We start from the raw sequence: 12,062 nt of genomic DNA on the forward strand, positions 1-12,062 counted from the left end.
GTTTTAAACTGATATTTTTGAGATAGATACTGCATGACACATGAACAGGGAAGCTACTGCATTTTTCCCGGCCCGTGAACGTCACTCACTAACGTCCTTCAACTAGAAATAAGATTAGCAGGTTTTTCGGGGGACCTGCCTGTAAAAGTATGTTTTTGGATTTTATTCCTGTCAGCAGTTCAAGGTGTCCTTTCTTATTCTATATTCAGATACAACACCTTGGGTTCCTTATAAATAAAACAGTAGGACCTCAGTATTCTTTGTGATGCTTGCCACCAGGGATTTCCATGTCTCAGCTCTCAGCCATGATGGCGTGCAGATATTTGGATTCTGATGGGTATATTTCTTTGGATTGTTTGTGTTTGTTGTGTACTGCCACATCACTGTTTTTGTTTTCAGGAGTTGGCAGAACATTTTGTTCCATCTGGCGGTCATGTCAAACATGCCAGAGTAAAAGTCTGATTTTCTTGGCCCATCATGCCAAACACACCTTATAACGTCTTTGAGATGTCAGAATGTAGACACCGGCTTTCTTTTTGCTCACACAGTTCTGGAGGACACATCTTCAGACTGAAAAAGCCAAAACGAATTTTCTTTAATGCTGTGCAATTCAAATCTTTTAAGGGTGGCAAAGTCATTTAAAGCAACATCCCCTTGAACATAAGGTCATTTATTTGATCGCTGAAGTAGGTGATGTGTCCGCCTACAGCCACGTGTGCTTTTGAGGTGTCCTTGAGCAGAATTCAGAACTCAGGTTTCTTCACACTTTGTAAGCTATCATGCACAGGACTGTCAAGTAAATGCTGAAACATACACAAAAGTTGCTAATGCAAAGTAGTGCATCCTCGTGAGGTCTGGGCACAATATTATTTTTATTGCCTCCTCAAAAGCTCCCATCAAGAGAATAAAAGTGTAATACTTAATTATTACAGGAGGTTTACCACAGGAGCCATTCATGATGAAAAAATTCACCCACTTATTGAACTGAACGGAGCTCTGGTATCTGACTTCCAGTAATGTCTTCTCCAGAGTAAAACGTTGCTGTTTTTGTAGTTGCTAATTGTATCTATCGCTTAGTCTGCCACCTTTCAAATTCTTTGGCGATAGCATAATTTATGGCAGTAATTTTTTTTTCTTTTTGTGGCAGAGCTTTTGTCAGCCCATGGTCAATATGTGATTGACCATGGTCAATATGTGATTGATACAGCCCATGGTCAATATGTGATTAAGTTGTACTGGTGAGTCTATTGATAGCATGTCTCAATTTACAGGCCACTGCGGGAAAACATTTGCAATCCTTCAGAGATTTCTTAGCAACACTGTCCCAAACACCAAGTGGCTCCTTGTTGTGGACGATGACACCCTAATCAGGTATATTTTCATGATCTGGAAATGGCTATTAAACATGGTGTTTATCCTTTTTTTCAACTAGGGCACAGTGTCCCAATCTTTAAATATCATGCTTTCATTTTTCTCATAGTTTGACATTTATTCATAACTTTTCTAACTGATTCTGTCTCACAGCCATTTAAAAAAAAAAAAAGGTTTGCACAGTGAAAGAAACACTTGGAATGAAGTCGTTTTGGGAAATGGAGTTCCAGAGATATTACCATCCTGTCGAACATCTAAAAACCTCAGTGCATAAATTCAAGTCCAGCTGGCTTCAGTTTATATCTGTCAGGTTGCTCCTTCATGTGGAAGCCTCTGGATGTGTAATAGTGCCTGAGGGAGAGCAGTTATTTCAGCTTATAAATGGACTGTTTCATATGTGTGTATGCATAGACGTGTGTGCACAACGATGATGAGTGTGTGATGAGCTTGATCTGTACTTTCTGCAGCCTCTCGAGACTGCAAGTCTTGCTGAGCTGTTACGACCCCTCTGAACCAGTGTGTCTGGGGGAGAGGTATGGCTACAGCCTGAGCCAAGGTGGCTACAGCTACATCACAGGAGGTGGAGGGTGAGTTTCGAAGCTCAGATGCACAGGGAATAATGATGAAAGATACAGACGCTACAGAGGGACTATAAAATACGTAATGAAAAACCTGTAATCTGTAATTTACAGATAAACCATTTCAATTCTGTTTAAAAGTGTGTTGCTCCCTTAAGGGAAATTTTGGTTTGCAAACTGCATTACAGTAAATATACTCAATAAAAATATGAAATAAAAACACAGTAAACAGTTATCAGTTGCTAAGACAAAGGGAGTTAATACAGAGATAGGAACTGCAAGAAAACATATAGCACAAAAATAACTGCAATTCCATAACAGCCATGTTTTAAAGTCCTCTTATTGCTTGTAAGTAAAAGTGGACAAGAAGGACAAGTTATGTCGGCTGTCAGCTGCACTATAGATAAATCTTGAGCTGTGAGTGAGCTGTGTGAGAAACTCTATTTAGGGACACTTCAGTAGCAGTGACACTTTACAACACTGCAACTGCCAGTTTTCCCAAAAGTGGTATCTCCTAAAAACTGTTTTGAGTGGCAATGAGCGATTTTTCTGGCAGCCTAAGATTTGTTTTTTCATGTGTAATTGCTTCTCTTTTCAAAGAGATGTCACATCATCGTTGTGCAGAGCCGATTCACAGAAAAGCCACGTCTCCCTCTCAGTTTGATTTGCAGTTTCACTCCCTACTCTGTCGCCCTCTCATCAAATGAGTAAAATAAGCATGATGAATCTTAGGATGATAACTGAAAGACGGACATATTATTGTCATTTTCAGCATGTGCTTCTAAACTGATAATTTACAGTGCAGCTAAATCGGCTGTGTTATGTATTTATGTTTATGTTTCTGATGTCTGTCTGTGTTGCTGCAGTATGGTGTTCAGCAGGGAGGCTGTGGTCCAACTTCTTAACAGCGGCTGCAAGTGCTACAGCAATGATGCACCGGATGACATGGTGCTGGGAATGTGCCTCAATGCTCTTGGACTTCCTGTCACACACAGTCCACTCTTCCATCAGGTTGTGCTCACACTCTGACAATACAGTCTTTGTGTCTCTCTTGCTGTGTATTTGCACCTCGCGCTGAAAATGAAAGTCTTTAGCTTAGTAAAAAAAAAAAAAATTCTTTGAAATTTCCCAAGCGCCTGCTCAGTTATAGGGGAAATTTTGCCACAGTGCCGTGCCACAGATACAGACCTCAATCTGGCCTATATCTGGTATTCTGCCTGAGTGAACCTCTGTTTATGCTGTGTTAAAGTCATATCTTAGATTCTGTAATTGCCAGTAGTTCTCTGTACTTGTATATTTATTTGTATCTGATTTTAGTTGTTCACAAGGCTAGCAGTGGAGTTATGCATCTGGAAGTATTGCTTGAATGCTCACAGTCTGAGTAATGTGAGGTTTCTCTGCTCTGCTGACATGGCATGAATGTAGCATCATGTTCACATAATAAGATCACTGGACATCTCTAGGTGGTTGCAGAGCTGGTTGTATGATGGTAGCAAATACTGTAGTACAATATTTGGGTAATATTTGTTGTTTAATTAAATTAAACAACAAATTTGAACTAGCTGATGTGAAGCATCCATACTTATTTACCTTTTCAGAATCTACCACATTATTAAGTTGAATATATAAGAGAATTCAGAAAAATCTGAGTTACCTGTTCATAATTATAACAATAATTAATATGTCTAATTTATGTGTAGTTTGTCCCACCCTAACAAAGCCACTGAAGTGAACACGGTGTCAATCAAATATAGGCCCTACACCCCTGCACGTTCTGAAAAAGGGGCTAATTAGCATAAAATAGGTGAAATCACCTGTGAGTGCACCAGTGAAAGCACCGAGTTGGCAAACCATTAGTTTAACACAAGTTATGGGTCACTCTGTAAAAGGATCAGCCACTAAAATAAAGTTAAGTTGCTCGGTTTTCAGTATGCAGCGTTTGTTTGAATGCAAACTTTCACATTCATGCCTCCACTCTTGCTCTCTGTAGTACTAGCACACAGTCTCTTGTGACTGCTTCCAAATATAAATTACTGTGCTTAATCTTACTTTTCAGGCACGCCCAGAGGACTATGCCAGAGACTTCTTAGCTCACCAGGTGCCCATCTCTTTCCATAAACACTGGAACATCGACCCCGTTGCTGTTTTCAACAAATGGCTAAAGGATGACTTGAGAGCAAAACCTTCAGGTGGATTTAATATGAGCGTAAAGACGGAGTTATAATAATTTTAAGCACATGACTAGCCTGTAAGAATATGTGTGTTTGTACAGTGTGTGTGAGAGAGAGAGTAAAAGAGTGTGTGTATTATGGAGTCATGGATTTGAAATGTTGTCCTTCGCAGATGTAAATGTTTTTGTATTGCTAATGTTGAACCGTTACTAAGAGGGACCATGCAAGCGTGTGTCCATGGCTTAATGTGAGGGTCTTTTCATGACTGAGTTGCATGTTGATATCATTGTTATTTTGGAATTATGAATATAATATTGTGTATATTTATATCATATGAATAATCAAAACTTTCCAGAGGAGCATATCTTCTTTTCTGGGAGATACTGTATCTTTCAAGAAGTATCACTAAAGCTGTACAATGTGCTCTATTTTGACATAAAATTATAAATATTTGAGAATGTTTTGCTTTTCTATTTCACTGGAGGCCTATTATAGGATTTAGTCTAAACCAGTAATGTATAAATTATGCACTTGTTAAAGGTTAATTGAGGCTAAGGCTAAGATGGTACAACTACAGTATGAACGCAGCCTGTCTGGTGCAGCAGTGAAGCTCTCTAAAGCATGAAGTCTTTTAATTACTCCCAGAACGTTTTTAAAAGGGTCTGACTGTTGCTCAGGCAGATAAACATCTTCATCACCTTTACTTTAAACTCAACCAAACACCCTCATTGCAATTTTGGCCAAAACCATCTGTTTCTCACGGCTCAACAGACTCTTAGAAGCAAAAAAAAAAACAAAAACTTGGGCATAATTTCGTGAACAAACTTGCAGAACATTAGCTGGTATCCTGAGGTATGAGGTAGAAATTGGTCTTATCAACCTCAGTACCACTTTTTCATTTTCCTTTTTAGTTCTCGCAATATTAACTGTCTCAGACAATTAATCAACAGACTCTGTGATTTACTGACCATTATTAAAGGTCTTTCAAAGACCTTGAGCCTCAGTTGTAGAATGAAACCTTTCTTCTGGCTGTTTTCCATATTGAAAAATTAATTTGCAGTTGTTATGTTTCATTCTCAAAAAAAAAAAAAAAAAAATTAATTACACTGAATTAATGAAAATTTGAAATGTTAATATTGGAAAACTGACTCACTCACATAAAATGCACAATGTAATGCAGAAGCTGTTCCTCTATTCACAGGTTTTGTCAGTGTTTGTGATGCTAAATTTACACTGTCCTAATAGCACAGTAGGTCGGCTCGAGTCCATGAAAAGTCTATTAGCCTCAGGCATTTGAAGCAGAGCAATAAGTCAAGTAGACATCTCCTAACACACCTATGAATTGTAACCTATTTGCGGGAAACAAGTTAAATTCCTAGTGGAACTCACCCACACATGGAGTGATGAGTGGTGGTAAGACAGTGCTTTGCACTGAGGGAAATCCTCTGCATAATTCAAAGTAGGTCCACATAACAATGCTTGCTTCGCCCATATTTCTAGTGTGTCAGCAACAGCATCCCAGTCAGTTTGGACTTTGTCTGGTGTTGAATTTTATTCTTTAATCCTATCCCAAAACAGTGAAGTAGGAGGATGAGAGTGTATTGCTGAGAGTGTATTGCTGTGTTTTCTTCAAAATATCCTCCACATGTTGTTAAGCCAAGAGTCTTGAGTTGTTTCCAGGTTTTTAGAAATACTGAGGTTATGCACTTCACCAGACATTCAAAAAAAGTATTTTTTCCACACTTTTTTTCAGTGAACTGTTTATGTTTTCTGTAGATTTTATTCCCTACATGAAGGTCTAAATGCTGTTTTAAAGCCTCTCCACACTGCTACAAACTGCAAGTTTAAAACTTCGAAGGGGAAATACTGAATTGTTTATATTTTATTTTGTTTGCCTAAATATACAGAATTATGCTTAAAAAAGGATCATGTGTAACTTTGAACTGTGAACTCAGAGAAATTCTAATCACTGCAGACCAAACCTGACTTAAAACATGAGCTATGCAGCTATGAATACAGCTTTGATGATTGTTTAAGTCACTGAAGGGATTTTGCATCATGTGCTTCAAAAAACATTGCAGCTGCCTACATTACCTAATTCCAGTCATTTATGCCGCAATATTGCGCTGTGAACTGTCGGTTTTCATAAATATGTTTTTTACCTTTGTCCTCTTTGGATTCATCATAACTCATACATTTTATCCCATTATGGGTTTGTGATTTATTTCTTATGCTGATAGAAAAAAGTACAAAAACCATGAACTTGACAATATATCCCTGATTCCTCCTTTTGAAGCGGTTCACTAGATTACACATTCATTTTACAGAAAGTCCAGGTTCACGTCATATTTCAGCACCTTTTTAAGTAAAGATTTGCTTTCATGTGTTCAGATTATTATTCATAAAGCTTTATTTGAATAAAAGCATGCATGAGCCTTGGAGAGGCCCGGCTGGAAAGTTGTTGGAGGGTTTTGAATTTTCATTTGGGGCCGTTTGAATATGAGTGTGTTTTCCACAGAGGATTCACTGTGTCCAGCCGGGCCTCCAAAATGGAGCAAATGAGAAGAGCTGCTGCAGTCAGTGCCATCTCAAATCTCTGTCACAGTTGGCTCTGCTGAGGCTTTTATCATCATTCGGTTTTCTCACTTGTTGCCAATCTGTTTCCATCCCTTCAGGGCAGCAACAGTGACTGCAAAGATCTCTTTAGCAAAACAATTATGAGACTTGAGCTGCAGAAACTTCGCCTCAGTTACACTAATATCTATCTTAACACTATCTCAGTAGGGTAAAATAAAACCTGGTGAATCATGTATTGTACAATTCAAGGTTCATATTTCTACCTTGCCAGTTTTAGCTACTATATGGATGGCAGCTGTCTATCTGTTGGTTGGTTCACTGTGTTGGTACAGGCTAAAATAACTTTAACAACTTCTGGATGGATTGCGTGAAATTTTGTACCGACAGTCATTGTCCCCAGAGGAGGAATCTTAATTACTTTGGTCCCCTCAGACCTGCAAAAGTAATGACATTCCAACAACAACATGCTAAACTAAGATTGGGAGCATTTTCTCTGCCAGTTCTCTCTTCTGGTTCTATTAATTTTAACCAAACCAAAAACCATTTATGACCATTTTAGTGAAAGAGCACTTTGTAAATTAGGATGACACATTTGCTTTGAAACCAAGCTGAAATGTAAATAAAGCATCCACACATATTTCTATGTATTTTAAAATGTGTTTTTCTGTGAATAATTTTAATTTTCCTGGCTTTTTATTCATACTTGTAGGCCATTAAGTGAGTCATATTAATAGCATAACTGTAATTCTTTGTGCAAAACTGAATCTTTTAGTAATAAACACAAAGAAGCATTTACATAATTTCAGCCAGGGGTAAGGGGGTCAAGTTGAAAGTGCAAACAGATTCATTCGTAACTCATTGCATTTTAATATTTTCTTATTAACATGAGACTACTGCCAATTACACTTCCACCTCTCTGTCTGTCTCTCTCTCACACACACAGGGCCAAAAATTTGCCACTTTTAAAAATCAGATGTTTACATGGGTTTGTGGGTTCACAGTTTAATATAGATGAAGACACAGAAGCCCTTAGTCTAAAATCTTGTTTTGTCCATGGTGAATTTCATTTATGCCATCCAATAAAATTACATAGCACCAATTTTTAACATTATGCATTCAAAAGGTGTGCCTTAGCAGGAGTCATCTCTTTGCTTGTCTATATGGAATAAGAAAATCATGATAATGAATGTTGGCAAGGCTGGCAAATTAATTATTTTCATGTTTATGTGCGGTTCAGCGCTGCCCTGTAAGGATAATATGATTGTGTGTGCACAATTTAGCTCCACAGAGTAAACTCAGTGTCAAATTATAATACTGAGGTTGAGAGGGGTCTCTTTAAAAAGGCTGAGTGGATAATGCAGAAGGTGTTAAACTTGTGCAGATGTGCTGGTAAATGGGCAGGTTGCAGTTAAAACCGGGCCAAGGACAAGTGTTGAAAGTCAAAATGCTACTGGCTCTTAACCGTATGTAACGCAAGATTGGTTTTACAGCTAGTTCAACAGTAAAATAAATAGTATGCGGTCATAGTGTCAGGCTACTGATAGCGATTAAAATATTTCTAAATGCTTATCCCCCACCAGCTGCTTATTCCAAGAGAAGATTAGATTAGATCAAATAAAGTTTATTGCCTTTGCAGGGAAATCTGTCTTGTCACAGCAGCAAGGACACGAAAGAGTCAAAGAAAACCATAATAACCAGCAGTGCAGACCAGAATCACACTATATAATACATGCATTGCAGTTAATAATGCACACAATGGGGAAAGATCTAAAAAAAAAAAGGAAAAGAAGGAAGAGCTAGGAAGGCAGTGAGTGTTTTTGCTGTGGAGACCCAGACTATCATTCTGAGTTAATCAGTTTTATTGGCAGGGGAACAACAGACTCCTTGTATCTGTTCTGGCTGCAGCATGGGACACTGTATCACCTGCCTGCTGGGGAGAGACGATAGTAGCTGTCCAAGATGTGAGTGGAGTCTACTGATATATATGTATATGTATATATGTATGTTTGTGTGTGTGTGTGTGTGTGTGTGTATAAACATACATGCACATACGTACACATTCATGGTCCACATATTTTTTGTGTGATTAACTAGCTGGGACAAGAGGTACACATCCAAAAACAAACCTCAAAAAATACCTCTTACATTGCCAAAATACAGCACATACTCTTAAAAAAAGGTTTTTTCCTGAGGGGAGCTTTCACATGTTGGCGGTATGATCTTAAGTTGTTGTACTGTATGACCTGAAAGTAGTTATTGGTTTTTACACCATTTTTACTGTATCCCAGTGGCTTAATACGCTGAAACAGTATTTGTTGGTTCCCTTTCGACAGCTATACAGTGAGGATGGTACAGACTGACCTTGAATGACTACCTTTTCTATAGCTGCAGATCATTATAGTTTGTTGATGGTCTTAGACACACTTAAGGAGTTCTCCCATGATTTTGTGTAGCACTTCCATAAAGTTGGGGGACTTGCTAGAGAAAGATTTTTTCAAAAGAACGTTCAAAATCGAAGCTGCAGAGGTTGAGCTATCTTGACTTTTGCCACCGTATATAAGTCAGAAATGCTGGATCTTTCATTACCTGCCTGCCTCCTTCCAGAACTAGAATCAGAAACTGATGAGTGGTGCTCTTTGTGAAAAATAAAATTATCTTTATGTGTAAGATCTGTGGAATGCCCCTTTAATGTTCAACTGAGCCTCAATCGTTGAGGAAATGATAATCACACTCACTCAGTCAATCAGACATGCATATAACCAAAGGCTTTAATGATGCTAATTTTTGTAGCATAGTTTTTTACAGGTATTAGTGTTAAAAGTAACAGGGATGTGGGAGAGGCTGACAGCACCTCTGTTTGTAGCCATGTGCTCAGGGAAAGTATTAACTTTAACAAGCTTAGTGTGTTAAGTGAGAAAGGAGTGGGAACACTTGATTATGTGATGTTTCATCTCCAGTTCCAGAAACTGTATGAGCTGCATGTACTGTGGGGGGGGTATGGGGGTATGGCACTGCTGCAGGATTAAGGGAGAGTTGTGTGTCATGGAGGAAAATGTGAACTGACTGATTTTGCTCCAGAAAGTATAACCTTACAAGTAACTCCTGGCTGTGTTTTTCTCTCTTCACTGCAGAGTAAGGACTATAACGTGTTTGTCTGTTACGTGTTACTGTTCATATTTGCTTCATGGTGCAGACACAGTGTGGCTCTGTGAGTTCATTAGTACTTTATTAATGCTTGTGGGTAAGTTTGTCTTCTGAATTTGACCCATCCCAACTTTTCAGGAGCAGTGGCCAGCCACACTGCTGCACCTGGGGAGCAACTCCAATTCTAGGGCCGCTGTCCTTGACCGAATCAAATTATATTCAGGCAGTGTGCGTCAGAACAATACTGCTCAGCACTGGTCTGCTTTCAAATCGCAGAAGTGAGGATACCACCATTGTGATGATGGTGAGCCTAGTTTTTCCAGGAACCAGGATATAAAGATTGTAAAGCAGCACTGTGTGCAGGTGCCTCAACAATGTAACTGTGTAATGAAACAACATGGTGTGATTAAACTAGTCAGAATTCCTCCCACACATGTTAACCCTCATTTATCTTTGAGACACAGAAAGCAGATGAAAAATGGCCACCTGTTCACTTTCATCTCCGCATGAAATGTAATTATTTTGAGAGATGTGGGTATAAGTCGGAGAGGCATAAGCTCCATAAGTCGCAGCTATAGTCTCTGATATGAGAAGAAAAGTCTGGAAATACTGCTCCAAATAATTTTACATTTTTGGATTCAAAAATGGGAGGCAGCTATTTGAACTTCTCACTGGAAGCATTTCATTACCCAGAGTGTAAGATGGTGTAAGCTGAACAAAACTTTCTTTTTAGTGAGGTGGCGATGGTGATAAAAATAATTTTGTTCTTTCACAGTCAGCTGTGAATCCAGCTTTCAAAGCACAGAGAGCTCATTCTGTGGGCTCATTCTGTTTTATAAATCTTTTGTATTTCTCTCAGAAGGTTAGATTCCCCACTTTCTGTGTACTTAGGTGACCTCACCTGTTCTGTTGCTGAATACGTCAAGCTACACTATAACCATTATCATTTGTAAAGGCAACAATAGTATTTCATCTATATGGGTATCTACACCACCAGCAGCAGCAAGAAACACAAGAACCACAACTGTAAAGAAATATGTATGCATTGGCCTGTGATAGATCTTTGAAAATATTTAAGCACGAATGTAATTAGTACCTAAATATTTACAAAGATATAATTATGAGTAATAAAGGTCAATTTCTCCCATTTGCTCTATGTTTATCATAATTACAATTGTTTGTCTTAATCTTTCCTTATTCCTCAATCTTTCTTTCATGTTGAACATCAGAGTTTCTTGCTTTGATGTTGGAGGTGAAGATAATAATTAGAATAATATCAGAAAAGCCCATAATCCCCTTATGGCATGTTGTTGGTGGTTTATTTTTTGGTTTGTTTGTTTGTTTTATGATGTGCATAGTTCACAAGGAAGGGTGAATGTAACAAAGGAGTAATAAAAATATTGCTGCCTTTGTTTGATTTGTCAACCCACAAGCTCAGAAACCTAATGACATTTACTGTCCCAGCCAAAATGCACAATAATTTGGTGTCGTGGAAGGGGAGGGGAGAACGGTTTTGAAACAAGGTACAACATGCATTTTAATGAAGTGCAGAATTAAATATGAGCAATGGGTGAGTACCCAGGAAGAATTCCAAAGATAAAATCTAAAAAACGGCAAATTATGTTTGGCTGCAACCAGCAGCTTATTATGGGTTTGTTGTTGGTACTGACTGTTGGTCTACTGTCTTTCTTGTGCATGCTGACTTTTCACAAAGCACTCCATGCTGCACTCTTTAAGCTGTTGTTAATTTGTGAATCTGCACTGTGATGGTGGCACCGTAGAGAGAAAGAAAATCTCATGAATACTGCCTCTCCTGCTCTGTATGTTGTCAACTGTTGGCAAATATCAAGCCAGCATGGTAACTACAACCGAATAATAATTTGTTTGATGTACACTTGATCAAAATTTCCTGGCTGCTTGGTCCAGGCCTTCTTAAATCATCATGCTGATGTCATTTTATTATGAACTGCATTCATGTTTTAAGATTATTTTGTGCTCATCTTGCATCTTTTGATTAAATTAATGGGAAAAGTGCAGTAAGATGTGGCAAAGTGAAGTTTCATATTGAAGTCTAAATAAATTTATGTTTTTAATATATGCATTTTTTATGGGCTATCCAAATGGCCAAATGGCCAAAAATGCTTTTTTCAGAATGCATAGGGCCAGTGAGACTTAAACCCCTAAATATTTTTACTACCAGCACCATGCTCAGTCCACAGAG

The 12,062-nt window shown here is 38.3% G+C and overlaps 1 protein-coding gene across 1 annotated transcript in view; it reads left to right on the forward strand.

The window, feature by feature from the left end:
* The window catches only part of b3glcta (beta 3-glucosyltransferase a), a 52,413-nt gene extending 47,478 nt beyond the window's left edge, over positions 1 to 4,935 (forward strand). Inside the window, exons 12-15 of the mRNA XM_041046681.1 lie at positions 1,272 to 1,371; positions 1,839 to 1,958; positions 2,816 to 2,960; positions 4,006 to 4,935. Of these exons, the coding sequence (XP_040902615.1) occupies positions 1,272 to 1,371; positions 1,839 to 1,958; positions 2,816 to 2,960; positions 4,006 to 4,173 (533 nt within the window). The 3' untranslated portion in view covers positions 4,174 to 4,935. The remainder of the gene's footprint in view (positions 1 to 1,271; positions 1,372 to 1,838; positions 1,959 to 2,815; positions 2,961 to 4,005) is intronic.
* The last annotated feature ends 7,127 nt before the right edge of the window (positions 4,936 to 12,062 follow it).

This window comes from Toxotes jaculatrix, chromosome 9, assembly GCF_017976425.1.
Source record: "Toxotes jaculatrix isolate fToxJac2 chromosome 9, fToxJac2.pri, whole genome shotgun sequence".
Classification (NCBI taxonomy): domain Eukaryota; kingdom Metazoa; phylum Chordata; class Actinopteri; family Toxotidae; genus Toxotes; species Toxotes jaculatrix.